Source organism: Pristis pectinata, chromosome 20 (assembly GCF_009764475.1).
Source record: "Pristis pectinata isolate sPriPec2 chromosome 20, sPriPec2.1.pri, whole genome shotgun sequence".
Taxonomy (NCBI): Eukaryota; Metazoa; Chordata; class Chondrichthyes; order Rhinopristiformes; family Pristidae; genus Pristis; species Pristis pectinata.
The window spans coordinates 23147815-23170009 of NC_067424.1; the positions used below are offsets into that span (position 1 = coordinate 23147815).

General features: G+C 39.3%; 1 protein-coding gene across 9 annotated transcripts in view; it reads left to right on the forward strand.

The window, feature by feature from the left end:
• The window catches only part of LOC127580822 (metabotropic glutamate receptor 4-like), a 903581-nt gene that overhangs the window by 428494 nt on the left and 452892 nt on the right, over nt 1–22195 (forward strand). For 8 of the 9 annotated variants that reach the window (XM_052034744.1, XM_052034738.1, XM_052034740.1 and 5 more), the window contains one exon: nt 421–575. The exons of the other annotated variant lie outside the window; for it this stretch is intronic. In XM_052034744.1, the coding sequence (XP_051890704.1) occupies nt 421–575 (155 nt within the window). The remainder of the gene's footprint in view (nt 1–420; nt 576–22195) is intronic. 9 annotated transcript variants of the gene reach the window in all.

The following is a 22195-nucleotide window of genomic DNA, read 5'->3' on the forward strand; positions in this document are numbered from 1 at the left end:
GTCTGATTCTGGTGCAGGATCTGAGCGGTATTTCCATGATGTATTGCTGGGGAAAGTCCGTTAAGACTGTTGAACTACCATGAAGGGGCAAACTGACAGATCTCTCCCCTGGAAATCTGGCATTATTTCCAGGATATCTGCATTTTGCAGCACTAACATGCAAGTCTGGGACTTGCCTCACTTTGAAATGCCTCTGCATTCAGAGCTGCTAACCATGATTTGTCAACAAACAGCAAGTGCCATTTCTAAACGCGAGGGATAATTCACAACTCTCGTCAAACAATATACTGTGGATCTGTAATAGTGCAGTAATTAAATTAGAGTTCTGTCATAAATTTTGTACTTTCTTCCCCATGGATTTTGTTTCCAGTACATCAGCATTAATGTAATTTCTTTCCTGTTCCTTCTCCTCTTCCGCAGGCGCGTGCTGGAGGCAACAAAAAGGGCCAATCAGACCGGCCACTTCCTGTGGGTTGGATCAGACAGCTGGGGTTCCAAAGTGACACCAGTACTGCAGCAAGAGGAGGTTGCAGCTGGAGCTGTCACTATCCTTCCCAAGAGAGTTTCAGTCCAAGGTGGGAGAGTCTGGCCTTGTACCTTAGACATGCCATTTCTTTCTTTCATTGTCTGCAAATGAATATTAGATCATAATGCATTTGCATTTTGCATTTTCAATTTCCTAATCAATAGTCTTCCACAGGCTACAGTTCTCACTTTTAGTATATTCCTAGTTTGTGATTCCGTGATGAATAAAATTTTTCTTTCGATTGTTACTTTAAGGTAAGCAAAATGGAAAAAAAAGCATCATTTTATTTAGCAGCCAGGCTTCTGAGTGCATGGAACATCAGGCACTGGTCTATCCAAGTCTGATCCTAATTTACAATGTGTTACACTTGTTGTGTCATTTCGGCTTCCTCAATTACTCTCACTATTGCGGGATTTGGGAAGTGATAATATATATCAAGAAGGTCACCATGGTTACAGACAAGTGACTACCTGCTGAAATTGCATCGATGTGGGTGTCAGACAGGAATGGGATCAGAGCTGGTTGTGATGGTTTTGTACTTTATCAGTAACTGGAAAAATGTTCTCTGAGAAGCTGCACATACAGTGTTTCGTCAATTGTATTTTTCAAAACATTTTTGGTGGGTTTTCTGCTAAGATTGCAGTACATTTCATTTCTGAGATGCCCAGTGTTGCATTATCCAGATCACACTTTCAGGATTGTTGAATGTATATTACCATTGTATTCAGTAGAATAAAATCTTTAGTCATGCATTCAATACTCGTACAATTTGCGCTACAGGTGACCCTCAAGTTTCAGAAGTTGTATTATACCATGTTCACTTGGGTGTTTCACTTGGAAAATAAAAACAACCAAGCTATCCACTTAAGTGCGGAGTCCAGGTGGTGATGACTCCATTGTGAGGTTTTCCTGTGCTTTGATTCTCAGTGGTGATTAAGCACTGTGTAGTCCAGACATCAGACTTTTGTCCCTGTTAATATTTAACTGGGGTGCTGTAACTTAGTGGTAATTAAACTGGAATTGTGTTCCATTGACATTGACTAATGATTATGAAAATGCTGTGGCATGATGGCACAGTGACTAGTGTAGCTGTCTCACGGCTGAGGGATGTAGAATGAATTCTGGCACTGGGTGCTTACTTTGTGGAGTTTGCACATTTTCTTCATGTCTTCGAATCTGCCCTGGGTGCTACAGTTTCCTCGGACGTCACAAAGATACGAAGCTTGGTAATTGGCTGATATAAATTGTATCCAGCATAGCAAGCAGGAAGTTGACAGTGGTGGAAGATTGATGGACATGTGAAAGAAAGCAGGTTACCAGGAAACAATTTGGATACATGGGTTTGATGGGATTGTTCTGCTGGTGGCATCGACTGCATGGCCTTTTTCTACATTGTTAGAGTTGTGAAATATGAAATAAAATGAGAATCTGAGTGTGGTAGCCGAGCAATTTAAATTCAGTTGAGTAAAAAGCTAGTATAAGTGATAATGGTATTGAAAATACTGAATTGTTTAAAAATCCATCTCGTTCACTTGATATCCTTTTCCAATTGTCCTTACCTGGTCTGGCTCACATGTGACTCCAGGCTGATAGCAATGCAACAGATGTATAATTTCTTTATAAAATGGTCTGGAAAATCACCTACTTTAAGGGTTATCTATGTCTCGCAAATGATTAATAAAAATATGAACCAAAGATTGGAATCTCCATTTCAAAAACAGGGAATAACTTTATTTTATCTTAAAAGAGTCTTCTGACAGAGGCAACACACTGTCCATCTCCCCCACATCCCTCCATTGAATGTCAGTCGGAAAACTTTTTGGCTTTTCAACCAAGGGTGCACTGAAGGAGGACACAACTAATCAAAGGCCTGTTCCTTCTCATTCTTGTGATTCACTTGGCAAATGCTGGAGGGGCCTGAGCTGTTTGTTGCCTCACATGAATTACAAATTGCAGCTGCCCAACAGAGTTTGAAGGTTAAAACAATGGATGGTGAATGTGATTGAATGCTCACTGTCACTGGAAACTATGAATAATAATTTTAAATTACTGTGTATATCTACTCTGTGTCCACGGCAAAACCAGACACTGATGGTAACATTCTGATTTCCAAAATTCCCTGACTAAACTCTGAATGAAGCTCTGACAAACATGTGGATCTTTTAACATAAACTATTTGATGTTGTATTCTTGCAAGTGCGCACTCTTATTTAAAGACAAATACATTGTGTACTCACAGGGTAGTGGATCGTCCAACGTATCAAGAAGTGTGTCATGAGACATCATCATTTTTGAGATTTTCCTTTCTCTTGTAAAACTATCCTTTGTCTTTAATCAATCTGTCCCAGTCAGTGTTGTGTTGATAGAGTAGCAGATTAGCTGTTTCCATGGTACCTGGATTTCTCTACAGCTGCCATTCCCTCTTCTGGTATTTCCTCCAGCCTTGTATAGTTGGTGAACTCTCTGCATATTGTCTCCCTACTTGTGGCAACTGACAGTAGGAACTTAGTGGACAGAGATTAAACCGGCTCAGAATCAGATTTATTATCACCGTCTTATGACGTGAAATTTGTTGTTTTGCGCCAGCAGTACAGTGCAAAGACACTTCAATTACTAGAAATTAAAAAATAATTAAATAGTGCAATGAAAAATGAATAATTAGTGCTTATGAGTTCATGGACAGTTCAGAAATCTGATGGCAGAGAGGAAGGAGCTGTTTCTGAAATGTTGAGTGTGGGTCTTCAGGCTCCTGTACCTCCCCCCCGATGGTAGTAACGAGAATAGGGCATGTCCCAGATGGTAAGGGTCCTTAGTGATGGATGCCACCTTCTTTAGGTGACACCTTTTGAAGATGTCCTCGATGGTGGGGAGGGTTGTCCCTGTGATGGAACCGGCTGAGTTGACATCCTATGCATTCTCTTATGATCCTGTGCATTGGAGCCTCCATACCAGGGGGTGATTCAACCAATCAGAATGTTCTCCACCGTACATCTGTAGAAATTTGCAAGAGTCTTTGGTGACATATCAAATTTCCTCAAACTGCTAATGAAGTAGAGCCACTGGTGTGCCTTCTTTGTGATTGCATCAATGTGTTGCACATATCTACTCACCTCCCTCAGGAACATGTAGCGTTATATGTATATTTAAACAAATGTATGAAATCTTTACAGTAGTATTAAAACAAATTTGTCTTCTGGTGTGTAGTTGCAGCAGGAAGAAATGAAATAGCAAATATTTCATTCAATGATGTGGTAATATTTTCGCTGAGGTGCAATTGTATTGAGTTTTTCAATGTTCTTTGCCTTTCAGGTACACTTCAATTACTAACCACTGAATGCTCACTTGGAACTGAATTCTAAAATGAGATAGTAAAATCACAGTTTCTGCCCATTAAGTGGTGTTCTTGATTTTTCATGTTATATCTTTGAATTATGAGCTCCTTAATAGATACTGTTTGCCTTCTTTAAATTGTGTTCACCCAATGGTGAGAATGTGGACCTGGTGATCACATGGAGTTGACTGAGGCCAGGAAGCAAGTAGCACTGATGTATTTAAGGGGAAGCCAAGTAAATACAGGAGACAGAAAGAATTTAACTAGCGACGCCACTTCTGGAATACTGCGTACAATTTTCATCCATTTTTTAAGGAAAGATGTATTTACTCTGGAGGCCGTTCAGAGAATTTGTACAAGGTTGATACCAGGGATGAAGGAATTGATCTATGAGGAAAGGTTGAGCATGTTTGGCCTGTACACTGAGAGGTGATATTTTTGGGGGGGAAAATATTTTTTCTGGGGGGAAAGAAAAGCTCTGAAGGAGTTTGACAAGGTAGATACTGACAGATATATCCGCTGGTGTCCCGTTTATTCTGTCTTTCCCATCTGCCACCATCTCTTCAACTTAAAACTACCTTTTTCTATTTTTCTTTCCCAGTTTTTATGAAGGATCTTTGAAATGAAACATTAACTCCGTTTCTCTTTCCACAGATGCCACCTGCTTTACTGAGTTGCATTTTCTGTTTTTATTTCAGATGTCTAGCATCTGCAGTTTGTTTTTCATTTTCATTTAGATGTAGATGTTGAAACCAATGGGATATGGTTTCAAAATAGGGGGTTGGCCTTTGAGGAATTTCGTCTATGAAAGGGTCATGAATCTTTGTAATTCAAAAACCTGGAGAGCTGTGGAGACTGAATCATTGAATCTATCATGTCTGGGAAAGGCACATTTTTAGATAATGGATAAACAGCAGGAAAGTGGAGTCAGGGCTGAGATTAATGATAATACCACAGTGATAATGAATAGTGCAAGGAATAAAGGTACCACATGGCCAACATCTTCTCCTATTTCCAATGTTTCAATATTCTTACATTCTTATGTGGAAAGATATATTGACAAGATGAGATGATGCAAGGTACATGGAGTCCTATGTACAGAATACCATGTCATCCAACCTAATGGTTTGTGTGAATCTAAATTTCTCTTAGTCTGAAAATCAGTACAATGAATTGCTTACCAGGTTTAGTCTTGATTACAGTGTTTTAAGATGATAAGCTATGATGATTTATATCTAAGTGCCATGGTTTTTTTCTACTTATTTGTTTTGAAAAATGAGAAATATTGCTACCTTTGAGTGAGCTGGTCAGGGACAGGACACATGCAGAATTGAAATAAGAAGATTGCTGGTTGGATTAGTTTACTGGTATTATTTGTGTATCCGATGCACACCAATGGCTACTAGCAGACCTGTAAATGTTGACATTGGCTTAGTTATTGCATACCTAGGCTAATAATCAATACAAGAGCCTGGTGAATTTCCAGATACCCAAATTGAGAGATGCAGAGGAGGTGTAAAGTGAGGAGAAGATGATCACTTACCTCCTCGCTCACTCACAGTAATTTGCCATGTCAACTCTGATGTGCTTTCACAACCAGCACTTTGATATATATTCCCATTTAACCTCTCCAAGCATAGTTCTTAGTGCTTCGCCTGTTCCTGCACAGCCAAACCTTCTGTTGCTAGCACCAGTACAGACACATCCAAGCTAAAAATAATAATGAAGTCTTGTGTGTTGTTCAACCTTAGGATGGCTCAAGGCATTTACATATTTGGAATGTTACTTTGAGGAGTGAATATTGAATGCAGTATTTCCTGGATGACAAAAGATAGAGCTGGATAAGAGTTTATATTTATGCAGATAAACTTAAAAAGGAAGAAATTAAAAGGAAAGTTCATCAAGTTTTGTTTTAACTGATGAGTTTCATGAACCTTTGCCAATGTGAAGCAAATCTGCACCTGTGTGTGTGTTAACCTGGTATGATAAGGCACAAATATAAAGTTTGCAACCAAATACTGTGTTCCTCTCAGTCCTGGAAACTTTCCTTCTCACTATCTTTTGCACACTAATGGTCTCTCCTCAACTACTTTTATGTTATTTCTTTCATCAGAACTGTCTTCTGGATTTATCATTGCCCTTTGAACTTTACTGTTCAAGGGAATCTGGGAACTGATCACCTACTTTCCAAGAAATTCTGACAGAAATCTTGAGAAATAGAGGAAAAATAAATTTCTAAAATATTAGCATATACCTATCAAAAAATAGTCATAAACAATAGAAATTTAGAATGTTAAATTTTCTAAAATTAAATAATATTCATCTGTTTCTTTTAGAAAGTGTGAACCTCCAAGATATTTATGTGAGCTCCTACTGCTAAGACTTTTAGATTAATTCAGCCAGTCAATGAAGTATTAAAATAATCCACGGACAACTAATGTTTTCAGCCAAGTAACTTTTTAATGACCCAATATGGAATTTTTGTTATTTCTTTCTTTTTCAATATTTATTAATTCCAAATAGAAAATACAAAGTACATGAAACAAAAGAAAAGACAAAATGTTACAAAATACATTGCATTGAATCACACTTGAAATCACAATACTTCATATTGATAAACAGAAATGATAACTAATTAATATTACTAAATTGGAATAATTTTATTATAAAAAAATCTAACCCCACTACCAAAACCGAAGCTGTTTGGTTAGAAAAAAGACAAAAACAACACCCTAAAGACATAATAGTATTGGTCAATATTGTACTTTAAGCACCAAATCAGTGGTTTTGAAAGTAGTTCAAAAAAGGTCCCCATAATATTTGAAAGTTCAGAATAGATCCAGAAATAGAACAATGGACCTTCTCTAAATTTAGATATGACATAACATCCCGTAACCATTGAACGTGAGTGGGGGGAGTAACATCCTCCATTTAAGCAACACAACCCTCCCAGCTATAAGAGAAATAAAGGCCAATATGTGTAAGTCGGAAGTTTCCAGAATTATATCTTTTATAATCCAGAATTATACGGAATTTTTGTTGAAAGAATTATTTGAGATGTTTTCATTTTTTTTTGAAGCATCATTCACTGTCATTATTGCAAAACAACTGAGAGGAAATTAGCAGGGCCTTGAAATTCAATGTGACCAAAATTCACTTACTTCCTTCCTGTTACAGATCATCCTTTTGTTGTGTCAGTTGTGCATGAGTTGATGTTGTTTCCTGTCAAAAAAAAGACTCTTTGGAACATTGCTTCATCATATTATGTGATCACATCACATTATTCCAAACAGTGACCATCACTGGTCAATCCTAGAGCAACTAAACTTTCAAAGCAACACCAACTCTGTAGAAATGCATTTGACAAGGGCCTCCTGGAGTATGTTCCAACACGGTGCTGGCAAGCTAATCCATGTTGGTCCCTCTTAATTTTTTTTCTAAGTTGCCTACACTGGGTGGCTCAACAACCCTGTCTCCCAATAACCCCTCTCCTCCCAAAAATACACACTGCTGAACCACACCCCCATGACCTCCTGTTGTGACTCTCTTGTCTCTCAAAACCTTGTTTCCTGTTTTCTAGGCTTCAATTTCCACATCTCCACCCTCATCCCTGACTCTCTGTTCCCCACATTTTGTGCAAGGCTTTGATCTCTGGACCACATCTCAGACTTCTGAATCCTCATCCTTGGGTGTGGATCTCTGCAACCTTGCCAGTCTTCCATTTCAAGACACCCCTCCAAGATCCCAGTCACGGGACCCCTCCTGTTCGAGGTCCTGACTTCTGGGCACCAAACACCCAGGCCACCCCGTCATCCCTAATCCACCAAATGTTGATCAAGCTTCCAAGCCCCCACCTTCTCTCCCGGCCAAAGCCCTCGACCTGAATCCAGCCTGGGTCCTGCATTTATCTTTGTATGATCCACTGTGTGTAAAGGAATGGTTGAAATGGGTTATCAGTGGAGACATAGGCCTTGGGCATTTCCAGAAGTTGCTAGGCATTCTTATGTGTGAGACAATCATTAAAATAATGTGCAGCAATCGTTCAGTGTCCTTCTGTTAATGCCAAGGTATTTCTAAGCCCATGTTTCCTGTTTATACTCTTTGGGTAGTCTAAAATAATTACAATGCAGAATTGGAATAACTAATTGCTTTGGGGTAATGACAACAGTAATGTTTCAGAAGCTAGATCCAGGTTTATACTTTTCAGATAGAAACTGAGGCTTTTACTTGTTTTCGGATACCAGGTGACATTACTTACCAGTCATGGGAATGTAGACTCAGATACTCCTTCACGCATCTGAGGCTTTAAAAATCCTAGACATGCAAACCACTTTAGTGTTTCATAACTAAGGTGTACAGAGCCTCTTTTATGGACAGCATGGCTCAGGAGGGGAACTTGTGATGAATTTTTGACTTCAGGGCAGATTTGAATTCCAAAATATTTATTTTTCTTTAAAAGCTGTACAAAGATATTCAGAATATATTCTTTTGTCGAATTAACCTGGTTTCTGACTGACCAACCAAACAAATATTCAGCTAAGTCTTGACTTTGCAGATTATTTTCTTTGTAAATAACTTTTGGAGAAGAGAGGACACTGATTAGGAAGCAACATCCGTGGATTCCTCGTTAAAACTACTGCAGTGACACCTCTGTTTGGCTTCCTCATTTCATTAGATATAAGTCATGAATCCACACCAACACTTCTGATGTGATTTTCTTGAGGTGAAGTTGCTTATTTTAAAATGTAACTTGGAGTAATTTTTTAAGGTGCTAACAAAATTGCAAAGCTGTTCCTCTTAAGTGAAAATATTGTTTCATTGTACATCTTAAACGCTTTCAATGTGATCATCTAATGAGTAGGATCTTGCACACACATGAATGATGGTCTATGTAACATACACTAACCTGTGGTGAGATTGGAAGAATTAAATTGCCCTGGAAAAATGAACAAATGATTCCAGTTTCACACAGCGAAAAATGAAATCAAATATGGTAATGAACATTTAGGGGATAATACTTCATCATTAACCGCATGTACTAAACATAAAATATGGTAGTGTACGCATATTGTACTTTAAGTACAAAATTTGAGAAACAAAGGACTTCAGATGCTGGAATCTAGCTGAAGGAAACAACAAGATGCTGGAGGAATTCAGCAGGTCAGGCAGCATCCATGGAGAAAAGCAGACGGTCAACGTTTCGGGTCAGGACCCTTCTTCAGGACTGAAAATGGGAAAAGGGGAAGCCTAATATACAGGGAGGAAAACAGAGCAGTGATAGGTGGACAAAAGAGGGGAGGAGGGGTGGGCACAGGGTAGTGATAGGCAGGTGTGGGGGAGGAGGGGAGAGCAGATCCACTGGGGGATGGGTCAAAGGTAAGGAGGCAGGTGGCATGGGGGGAAGGGGAGGAGAGGGAAAGGAGAGACAAAGAAATCTGGGCGAGGAGAAAAAAGAATTTTTTCATCTTCGGGCTAGCAACACCTCATTTTCTGTCTTGGGATATTATAGCCTAATGAGATGAACATTGAATTCTCCCACTTTAAGTAAACCAACCCCCACCCACCCCCACCTTGCGTCTTTTCTTCCCTTTCCTAGCCTCTCTTTTTTTTCTCTCTGCATCTACCTATCACCACCTTGTGCCCACCCTGCCTTCCCTCTTTTTTCCACCTATCACTGCTCTGTTTCTCCCCCTATATATTGGGCTTCCCCTTTTCCTGTCTTCAGTCCTGAAGAAGGGTCCTGACCCAAAATGTTGATCATCTGCTTTTCTCCATAGATGCTGCATGACCTGCTGAGTTCCTCCAGCATCTTGTTGATTTTTTCAAATGCAAAATTTGTTTGTTTTGAAATCATTAGAACTAAATTATGGAACTGAATGCTATACTGAGTTCCATATCGAGAACAAATTTCTATTCCGTTTGGCCTTAAGATTATCATCAATGATGCAACTTAGATATAGTCAATAACACTTTGGTTAACTTAGTTCAGATTGGCATTCTCCAATGGCAGAATGGGGTCATTAACATAGCGGTGGCAACTTAATGCTGGTAGATGCTCCAACAAAGTTCTTGGGAGCCATTCCAGGCAGATGAACTCAGTAAAACAATTCCTCAGCTTCAATGGATCCATTTTCTGGGACAGGGGATTGCATTTCTCTGAAGTGCTTCCTGAGTCCTTCAGAAGGTTTCAACTGATGGAAATGTCACCGTGCCCTTTTATGGACATGAAGGAGTGCTCATGAGAGTTATCTGGAACAATCTCAAAAGGCACTTGTGGGTTCAGTTCAGTCTTGCCCTTTGTCAGATACTGGCTGCAACTAAAAAATTGCAATGGAGTTCTACTCTATTTGTTTTTAGTCCTGGTCTCTACTGATTGGCTCAGAGAACTGACAACATTTTTCCTGGGCACCGAATGGATTCTTTTAATCTTGGTGCAGATCAAAATGGGAATCTTTCTTCAAATTATATCTGACTCGTGCTTAAATAAAAGAGGTAGCCCAGTCAATGTTTGTTTCTGTATTTGGAGGTGGGTTGTAGCCTGGATAAACCATAAACAGAAGAGAGTGCGGTACTTCTAAGATATGCACTGCATTGTTTTCCAGCTTGAGTGTTGGAAAATTACCTTTGTTTATCATTCCACATTGCCGGCTTGTGCCATCTCACCTTTTTGTCTTGCGTTCCAAATTCTGGAGAAAATGGCAGCTTTTGAGTCTGCTTTTTAAACCTATTCAGCAAATGTTGAGTTTACTTATTGACTGAGACAAATGGTGACTAATTGATTTGTGACCTACATGGAATCTTTTGCCATTTTATCAATAATTGCTGACCCTGATCCATATTGAAGATTGAAGGCTAGCTAATATTCATTTGAAAATGACATTTTGAATAATCTTTTTTCCATATCATGCAGGAACATGTTGAAATGAACTGATATGTTGTGCAATGCAAATTAGTAGCAGGTCCTCTATCCCCTGCAGTGAGCTTGTTAATGTTTGGATACATTTTGCCTCTTTTAATACTGGAAGAGATTTTGTCACAATTAGCTTCAGTTGATCCAGTTGGATTTTGCTAACAGCTAAAGACCTGAGCCAAGAAGTTTTATTTCAGATTTCTGATCTCCACATTAATAATGCAGTAGAATATTGTGATTGCTGGATCATCCATTTAATTTTTCTAATCACAGTTAACTACTGCAGTATGGCAATTGCATAACAATTACTCACAAATCCTGTTCCAAATCCTTTCCCATATTTCCTTGCTGCACTACCTATCCTGTTTAAAGATAGCTATTAATTTCTTTTGAAGCCTGACGTGCTGTTAGTGGAGATAGTCTACTGGCTTCCTACTGCTGCTACCAAGTTCTGCAGCATGCCTGGAGCCATATACCATGTGAATTCCAATTTAAAGTTCAAAGCAACTTCTATTCTCCAGCAAAATTGAATTGCTAACAATGCCAGGTTAATGTGTGATAAAATCGATTAGCTTTCCATTTCTTTCACAGAATGACTGTTGTAGTCTGGGCTGAACTGTACTGAAATCTTCCTTTCTCCCCCCAGCTGCAGCAGATCAATGAACAAAGCACTTAAGAATAAAACTAAACTAACAATCATGCAAGCTTTTTGTTGCATTCACTGCCGAAGTTCCTCTTCTTCCCTCCAGTCATTTTGTTTTATTCTATAGATAGACTGCAACACTGAGCTTACTCTGAGAGGTTCCTAACGCCAAATAAAGCCATGCTTATTATTTATTGCAGGAAGAGCAAATGGAGTTGGATGGAAACTGGTGATAAACGATGAACCATAAAAGATATTTCAATTAATATTGTACTGAATAAATTTCTTCAGGATATTTTATTAAGCCTATTTTTAAATTTTACACTTGTAGAATAAGAATGAGGCTCCGGTCGCAGATTAGGGATACCGACATCCGAGCCTGCCCAATGAGGACCTGCAATTAGGAGGACACTTTTCCCAACCAGGTGAACATACAGAAACAGAGAGAGAGAAACAGAGCACCAGGTTCAGGGACACGATCAAGGGAGGGAGAAAGAGTGAGAGAGGGAGAGCCTATTTTGACAAAGTGCTGAGTGAGAGAGGATGACCATTGAAAAAGAGTATACAAGTGCTCAGAGAGCGCGAATGTGAGCACCAAGGGAGAGTTAGAGATGAAGAGCTAAAAGTTGTAGCTGCAGAAATTCTATCATGCAGCACAATATTTATATGTAAACTCTGATTGAATTTTAGCCAAATTCATTAGTTAAGTCAAATTTAATACTTACAACTTGGACCACAACTTTCTTTTGGATTCCCGTCCAACCTATTTTTCCCTTCTTGGTTCCAACAGCAGAATGTTCGGAGGAAGGCCTGTGAAAGTGTTGAAAGTGTAAAACTTTGTCTATTCTGAACAATGCACTGGGCCTTGTACAGCAGTGAAGTTTTATAGCTAGAGGCTTCTCAGAAAAACATAAGTTCATTGCCCCATTACACACAAATCACTTAAGGCATTTTTTTTCAGCCTTCAAAGAATTTCTATGCCTTTTAGTATCATTTTGCTTTGTGCAATGTGCATTAAATGGTGTTTCTCGATTGGATTGTTCAAGGACTATTGCCTAAGAAGGAATGAAGGCTTTATGATGGTGAGATCTAGTAGCATGAAAGAAAGAACATAAATATAAGTAGAAGTAGACATCTGGTCCCTTGCCCCTGCTTTACCTTGGATGACCCTTTTTTTTAAATCTCAGTGCTACCTTCTTGCATTAACTCCACATTCCTTAATTTGTTTAGTATCTATAAATCTATCAGTCCCTGTCTCGGTGACTGAATATGCACAATCCTCTTGGGTGGTGAATGCTAAAGAATTATTACTCCCTGGGTAAAGAAGTTTCTGCCCAGAATGGCCAACCCATATTTTGAGACTACCACCCATGCTTTCAGACAACCCATCTAGGGAAACATCAACCCTGTATCTACTTTGTTGATGCCTGTAAGAATTTTGTCTCTTCCACTGAGATCACCTCTCATTTTTCTAAACTCAAGGGAGTATAAGCCTTAATCTGCTTAATCTTTCCTCTTCGGACAAACTCACCATCCCAACGATCATCCTGATTCCTAAGAAAAACTAGGTAACGAGCCTTAATGATTACCACTCGGTAGCTCTGATATCCATCATTATGAAGTTCTTCAAGAGGCCGGTCTTGGTACATATCAACTCCAGCCTCCCAGATGACCTTGACCCATTGCAATTCGTCTACTGCCAAAACAGGTCAAAGGCGAATGCCATCTCCCTGGCCCTGCACTCATCTCTGGAGCATCTGGATAACAAAGACACCTACATTAGACTATTGTTTATTGACTACAGCTCCACCTTCAATACTCTAATTCCAAGCAAACTCATCACCAAACTCCGAGACCTGGGACTAAACACCTTCCTTTGCAACTGCATCCTAGACTTCCTGACCAACAGACTGGAATCAGTAAGGATAGGCAGCAACACCTCCATCACGATTATTCTCAACACTGGTGCCCCACAAGGCTGCGTCCTCAGCCCCCTATTCTACGCCCTATACATTACGACTGCATGGCCAGATTCTGCTCCAACTCCATCCACAAGTTTGCAGATGATATCACCGTAGTGGGCCGTATCTCAAATAATGACAAGTCAGAGTACAGGAAGGAGATAGAGAGCTTAGTAACATGATGTCATGACAACAACCTTTCCCTCAATGTCAGCAAAACAAAAGAGTTGGTCATTGACTTCAGGAAGGGGGGCGGTTCACATGCTCCTGTCTATATCAACGATGCTGAGATTGAGAGGGTTGAGAGTTTCAGGTACCTGGAAGTGAACATTACCAACAGCCTATCCTGGGTTAACCATGTAGATACCATGGCTAAGAAATTGCACCAGTCCCTCTACTTCCTCAGGAGGCTAAAGAAATTTGGCATGTCCCCGTCGACCAATTTTTATCTATGCACCATAGAAAGCATCGTCTCTGGATGCAGCATGGCTTGAAAAGGCACTGCTCTGCCCATGACCTCAAGAAACTGTGGAGCGTTGTGTACACAGGTCAGCATATCAGGGAAACCAGCCTGCCCTCCATGGACTCTGTCTATACTTCTCGCTGCCTCGGTAAAGCAGCCGGCATAATCAAAGACCCCACTGACCCCAGACATTCTCTCCTCTCCCCTCTTCCATTGGGCAGAAGATACAAAAACCTGAAAGTACGTACCTCCAGGCTCAAGGGTAGCGTCTATCCCACTGTTATAAGACTATTGAGTGGTTCCCTAGTACAATAAGATGGATTCTTGACCTTGCAATCTACCTCGTTATGACCTTGCACCTATTGTCTACCTGCACTGCACTGCACTGCACTTCCTCTGTAGCTGTGACATTTTATCCTGCATTCTGTTATCCTTTTACCTTGTACTACCTTGATACACCGTGTAATGAACTAATTTGTATGGATGGTATGCAAGACAAGTTTTTCACTCGACCTCGGTACAAATGACAATAATAAACCAATCCCAATTCCAATCAAAATGATGAATCTTCACTGCAAATCCTCTATCAAATGTATATCATTCCTTAAGTCAAAAGCCCAGACCTATACATAATATTCCAAATGTGGACTAACCAAGGCGATATACAATTGAATCGAGGTGCCTGTACTCATTCTCAAATACCATTGCAATGAAGGTTAACATACCCTTACATGCCTTAACATAGAATTCTCTACTTTCAGATGACATGCTCTTTCTTCCTGTCTATATCAGAATAATTTGTGCCTGCCATCCTCCTTTTCCCTTTCCTCCTCTGTGTATAATCTGGCCTTTTAAACATGTCCCACTGTGCCAGAACCACATCAGCAACAGATTTACGCAACCATAGCACCTTCCCGCAACTACCAAATGTGCTCACTCTATCAGAGAAATTCCCTTTGTTTCACCCACATTTTGCTGCTACAAAGATTAACTTCTTTCTTTCTTTCTTTCTCAGGTCTGATGAAGGGTCCTGCATCTAAAACGTTAACTGTTTCTCTTTCCACAGATATGCCTGACCTGATTAGTTTTTGCAGCATTTTCTATTTCCTGTTTCTTTTTCTCCAATCCTTCATGATTAAGTCTGGCTTCTCAGGCACATAACACCACTTTACCACTAACAACTCATTGCAAAGACCAAGTAGAGTAGTGTGCTGGTAACTGTCACCATTAAGCTATTTTGACTCATCCAGTCACTTTTTGTTCTACACGTCCCTATACCACCTTCCCTCCCTCTGAACAGCTACTTGCAATCTCTCTCTTTCACAGGTCTGAAGAATGGTCACAGACCTGAAAGGTTGAATGCTTCTCCTCCTACAGATGTTGCCTGACTTGTTGAGTTTTAGCAGTATTTTCTGTTTTTATTTCAGATTTACGGCATCTGCAGATTTTATTTCATTTTTTGTTAACATACCATTTACCACCTTGTTTATTTCACCTGCATGTTAACTTTCAGTGATGTATGTATCATACCTTTCAACGTTTCACCATTCAAAACATAACCTGTTTTCTATTTCTTTTACCAAAGTGGATGCTTTACCAAACCATTGATATAGATGATGAAAAGTTGAGGTCTCAACACCAGTCCCTGTGGCACCCCACTAATCAGAGGATTCCAAATTCAAAATGACCTGTTTATTTCTATACTCTGCTTTCTGTTCTTGAACCAAACCTTAATCCACATTAATATGTTACTTCTAATACCATGCACCCTAATTTTGTTTGGTAATCTCTTATGTGACACTCAATTGAAAGCCCCCTGAAAGTCCAAATACGCAACATCAACTGCCTCATCCTTACCTGTTCAGCTGGGTGAAGGAAGAAACTTGGAAAGTTCATAGAACAAGTATACAAAACGGTTTCTACCATGCAGGGAAGGAAGACAATGTTTCTCAAATACCATTCAGTTATTAATGTATTATATTTTCTCAACAGTTTTTAATTATATTAAAGTGTAAAAGATGCCTAATTATATAATTGATTAGAACACTCTGACATCTGGTTCTGATTCTGAGGAACTTTGCATATTGGCAGCCTTCCCACTTGCCATATGTAATATTCTTGAATGAAATTAACTTGACCAATTATGGCTTATCTGGAAACCAGAGGGTATTGTCCAATGACACACACTTATTAATATTAATCAATTTGCAGAAAAGGTATGTAATTGGCAAATGAGGTGTAATGTGGTTATGCATGTTGTGTTATAAGGAATAAATGCACCATACAGTTCTTGGAGAATAAGAGTCTAAAGAGGGAGAGGATCAGCAGGATCTATATGTACAGGTACACAAATCATTAAAAGAGACAGAGTCCCATTCATTAAATGGTTGCTCATTCTCTCTTTCTTTCCCTCTCCCCCTTTCCATTTCTGTGTTTTTTCCCTCTCATTTTCTGCCTCTCTTTCTCTTTGTGTCTATGTATGTTTCTCTCTGATCCATAATGCCAGAAAAAGCAAATTAATCACTGGAATTCCTGTGAGAAGTACAGAATTGAGAAGCAGAGAAGTAGATCAGATACAGTGATTGCAGGGTAAAATAGTAAAGGGAAAATGGAAGGGATTCAAGGATGGGGAGTTCCAGTAGAATATCCCTTTGATAGGAACATACAGAGCATCCAAACTTAATGTGCACAAAAGAGATTAATGGCACACATCAGGACAAGTTGAACAGAAAGACAGGAGGGAACTGAAAATGTTCATTCAGAAGGCTAAGAGAATTTATTAGAAAAGATTAGCAAGCAACATTAAATTAAATCAATGGAGTGAATTTCAGAGGTAGAGTACCATAGAGGTGTCTAGCACTCCCAACTGAATATGAATTTCTTGGCAATAAAGTGAAAAACATGAGCAGAAGATAAAGCTTAGTCTTCATAGAAACCTTCACGTAGAGCCAATGCTAAACAGATGATGTGAAGGTTACACTAAAATAACAATGGGAAATTATAAGCAGAATAAGAATAGAGAAGATGTATGAAAGGATGAGCATTACTGAAAGCTGGTAAATCATCTTGTCCAAATGACATGTTTTCTAGGTTGCTAAAAGAAGCATGAGTAGACACAAAAGAAAAATTGGTCAACATTTCTTGGTACTCATTGTATACAGCAGTTGTATCAGAGGATTGGGTGGTTATTAATGCTACTATATTTTTATCCATTCATAGGATATGGATATTCCATCTCCAATTGTCCCTGGACTGAGGAGGTAGTAAAGTGGATTTACATGAAGGGCAGATTTCATTTGCCAAAGATATTAGTGAACCAAATGTTTTTATTTAACAGCAGTTCAATAGTTTCATGGCAACTGTTAATGAGATTAGCTTTTAAAAAAATTATTTAAATCCCCCAATTGCATATTGGGATTCAAACTCCTGCTTCCAGTCAGTTGGTCAGAATTCTCACTGCTAGTCCAGTAACTTAATCCGTACACCACTGCACCCCTGTAAACCTCAATTCAAGCTGGGGAGAGGCAAACCAGAAAACTATAGGCCAGTCAGCCTAACTTCATAAGGACTAATTAAAGCTTTATTTGGGAAAGCTTGGATTATCAAACGAAGGCAACTTGGATTTGTTAAAGTCTAATTTGGTTGAAATAAATATTCCATCTTCTATATATCCTCACAACACAGAAGGAGGTCACTTTGTATCACAAAGTCTTTGATTGTTCTTAGAGCATTCCCATTCCCACTAATTTTCCCGGTAGCCTCTTCTCCCCAGGCTCCCCTCAACTTTCCACAGTTTCTACCACTCACTTGCACACCAAGGACAATTTTCAGTCGTGAATTAACTTTATAATTCTGCATGTCTTTGGGATGTTATCCCAACTGGATCATCCGGTGGTGCCCCCTGATGTCACAGGGAGAATAAGCAAACTTCACACAGACAGCTTCCAAGCTCAGGATCCTGGTCAACTAGGTGACCAGAGCTGTGAGGCAGCATCCCGACCAAATGTGATTCTGTGCCACCCTGCCATAGTGCTATCCCTGATTCTGTGAAGAATCCACATAATAGGTATGTTAAGAATTTGGAAGGCATGGAATTAAGAGAAGAGTAAAGGTGAGTATACAAAAATAGCTCAGAGGAAGAGGGAGAGGAAGATGACGGAAGGTGAAAGTAGTTTGCGATGGGTCTATTACACATTTCAGTTTTTATAGAACCAAGTGTCGGGACAGTATTGTGAGGTTTGATGGTAGAAAATGTGGCAAAATAGTTGATTGTGATAAGAATAGTTGCAGACCAAGATAATATAAACAGGAATGTGAAATGAGCAGAAGCATGAAATGTAGAGCTCAGTTCATGGAAATGTGTGAAAGTTAGGAAAAAAGTAGTAAGCTAGAAGTTCATTCTTGATCGCACGCACTGGATATCTTGTATATTAATATAAATGCACAGTAATTGAATTTGGTGGAATCAAATTTTGGAAGTAAAGTACATTGCAAAAGGAGGAGTGCATAGAATGTGCCAAAGGTGTTACCGGGCACAAGAGAGTTGAGTTATGAGGCGAGGCTGAAAAAGTCAATCCTGTCCACCTTGGAGTACAAATGTTAATAGCTGACCTAATGGAAGTTTTCACGCTGATAAGTGGTTTTGATGATTTAGATGGAGAAAAGCTATCCCCTCTGGTGAGTGGGTCAATAATACATTTAAACTCATTGGCAGAAGATTTAGAGGGGAAATGAGAATAATTTCTTTTCACTCTTTGCCTGGAAGGTAGTGAAAACTGATTCCATCATTTTAAAAGTGTTGTTCAGGTATTTGAGGTTAAAGAACTTACAGTTTTACAAACTTCAGAAGCTACGGGAAGTATTATGGCTCTCCCGCAGAGCCAGCTCAGGCATACCGGGTCAAAATCTTTGCTTGTACTTTACGTTTCTTTAATTCCAGGTCATCATAAGCTTATATTGAATATTCTTCACAATTTGGATATTATGTTTGGTTTTGATCTCGATGTTTTAAAAAGCATATCAGCAAACTGTCAAAAGGGGTACTAAAGGTTTTAGAGTGGTTAATGAGAAAATATGAATGTATTCTTAGTAAAGTCTGAACAGCAGGTGATTTTTTTTCCTCTTGAGGACTAATGGCTGAAGTTTGACATAAATTTTTTTCAATTTTATTGGAGTAATGTGACAAGGTACTGGCAAGTCTGGTGTATAAGTCGCACCTGCATATAAAACTCTTTTCAAGGACTTCAATTTTAAGATATATTTAGGTTTCCCATTATGACCATAGTTCCTACCTGTAGTCCTAGAAAAATAACATAGTGTATAAAAAAATAAATTTTACCCTTATTAACCTGTCCAAAGCAGCACGTATCCTTAGTTGATCCATTGTTTATGACTGAGGGCATATCAGCAAATTATAGCATGCCAGGGGCCAAGAACTCTGACTCAGTGAACTGATGAAGCTGACTTTGGCACAGACATTCAATACTTCATTGTGGCATTTACTAACCCTCAGTGCAGCTCATGGGTGAGCACAGTTCATGAATTTTGGAGGAGCCCAGTGTGCAGGTGCATGCTTCTCAGTTGGTGATCTGAGCTGAACAGCTGCAGAACAATTATCCCTAAGGCTGGAGCTGAAGGGTGAGGTCCCTGTGCTTGATACCCCTACGTATGAACCCAGGCCAGAGACTCCACATGCTTCTTTTGGCCTTGCATCCAGCATTAGACCTCAGTGACCTGAGCAAAATAACCAAGCACCATCCTGATAAAAGCAATCACAATAGAAGTGAGTTTGAATCCCAGGGCCAAGGATGTGGGGATATAAGATAAAAGGAGGTGTGAATAAGGCAGAGAAATGTGCCTGGGACATGGAGATAAGGCAGGGATGTGCCCCCAGAATTAAGATAAAGCAGGAACGTGGAACGTGTTCAACCAAGCTTGGCGTTCCAGGCAAAAAGAGACGATTGAGCCCAATCCCATTGCTATTTCTTCTGTTCTTCTTCCACCAGCCATTTTATTTCTTTTAGTTAGTTCTCATCTTACCGACTTCTAAATCATTCATGTGACAGTCTGCAAATGTCACTTAGCAAAATTGCAAAACTTGTGAAGGTTTAAAAACAGTCTGCTCACCCAAAAGTTTACAGTTCCTGCCTCACGAGCTTTTGCTCAATAATATAAGAAGAATCAATTCAAGTTTTGAAGTGCAATTTATTCCATTAATGTTGTACGGTGCTACATTTTATAATTGCATTGTTTCAAGTAAAATTTGAACGAACCTGAAAAATACAGACATGAACAAGAAGTATTTTGCAAAAAACAAACACTGAATTCAATAAGTCTGAATTTACTGAATGAACTCATCAGTGTATAAGTTGTTGCTGTTTCAAGTCACCACCACCTCAATACTCAGGAAGTAAACTTATATCTCAGTTTTTACAGATGCAGGGGTGTTTCCACCAAGGGGAAATCGAATCTAGGGGACACAAATATAAGATGTCAGAGGATTAATGAATGGATTTTCCAGCAGAAGTACTGGGAGATCTATGAAAGCTTACCCTCCTGCCAAATTCCTGTGATGGAGACCCAATATTCCAAGCAGCAATCAAATGAGTGCCAGGTTAGGACTTGCAACTTTGTCTGGAGATCTTGAACTCTGCTGTTACTAAGATAAAACAGGCGGTTATGAGCCTAGCTCTTCCTTTAAGAAATAACCTGCTTCTGTCTTTTCTTATCTGGGTGCTTATCTCACTTTCACACACATGCATTTATGCTAATCACCACATCTACCTTGAGATAGTGAGTTTCACATTCTTACTACATTTTTGGGCAAAGAGCTTTTCTTCCAAATTCCCTTCCTGTCACAATTCCAGTGGGTCTGTTTCTTATACTGGCTGCAGAGAGAAGGCTAAATACAAGGTAATTAATTACTTTAATTAAGGCACAGGGGATAAATGAAGACTAAATAGATTAGATTCAAAATTGGCTTAGCTATAGAACATAGGGTAGTGGTAGAGAGGGTGTTATTCTGACTGGAGGTCTTTGACCAGTGGTGTTTTGCAAGGATCAGTGCCGGGACCTCCGTTGTTTATAATTTATATGTAAATGATTTGAACAAAATTGCAGGTGGGCTGATGAGTAAGGTTGCAGATTGTGGATAGTGAGAAAGGTTGTCAAAGGATTCAGCAGGATATAGACTAGTTGGAAATATGGGCAGAAAAAAAGGCACATGGCATTTAATCCGGAGAAACGCGAGGTGTTGCACTTTGGGAGGTCAAATGCAAGCGGAAAATATACGGTAAATGGCAGGACCCATTGATGTATAGAGAGATTTTGGGGTGCAGGTATCTTAAAGTGCAAAACAATTAGGTAGGGTTGTAAAGGGCCTACACTTTATAATTTAGATTCAGCAAGTAATTAGAAAAGCTAACTGGTTGATATTGTTTTTTTTGCTAGGGAAACTGGATAGGTACTATATTAAAATAGATAAAAAATAAAAAATATTTATAAAATAGGGAGGTTCTGCTTCAGTTATGTAGGTCATTGGTGACACTGCATCTGGATTACTATGTACATTATTTACAAAAAGATGAAGTATGTTGGAAGCAATTCAAAGAAAGTTTTCTAAACTAATATCTGGAATGGACAGGTTGGCTTATGAAGAAAGATTGGACAGTTAGGTTTGTATCCACTGGAGTTTAGAGAAGAGAAAGGGGAGTTGATTGAATCATGCGAGATCCTAAGAGTTCTTGACAGGATGAATGTGGAGAAGATGTTTCCTCAAGAACTTGGCATCACTGCTTAAAAATGAGGGGTTGCCCATTTAAGACAGAGATGAGGTATTTTTTTCCTTTCTGAGGAAACTCTCTTCCTCAAAGGACATTGGAAGCAGAGCTGCAGAGTATTTTTAATGCAGAATTACATAGTTTCTTGATAAGCATGAGGAATGTGCAGTTGATGTGACAGTCATATCTGCCTTGATCTTATTAAATAGTAGAGCATGCTTGAAGGGCTAAATGGCCGACTGCTCCTTATTGTATGCTAGTATGTATACATGCTTAATTTGGTGAGAAATTGACCTACAAAAGCAGTGTGCGTGATGTTTCTGGAGTCTCTCTACGTGGTGGCAATCTGCCTCAGACTTAGTAAAGGATGTTGTGCTTCTGTGAACTGGAACTTTGTTCATTTGAATTCAGTGAAAGCAAACAATCTTTACTAAGCTGTAAAGCCACAGTATCCATGTCACTTGACTGCACTAATAGTATGAACCAATACCATTAAGGGCAGACCTTTATTCCAGCCACAGAGAAATGCCTGCATCTGTCAACAAGAGTCAATGACTAATTGCTTACACACCATAAACCTTGA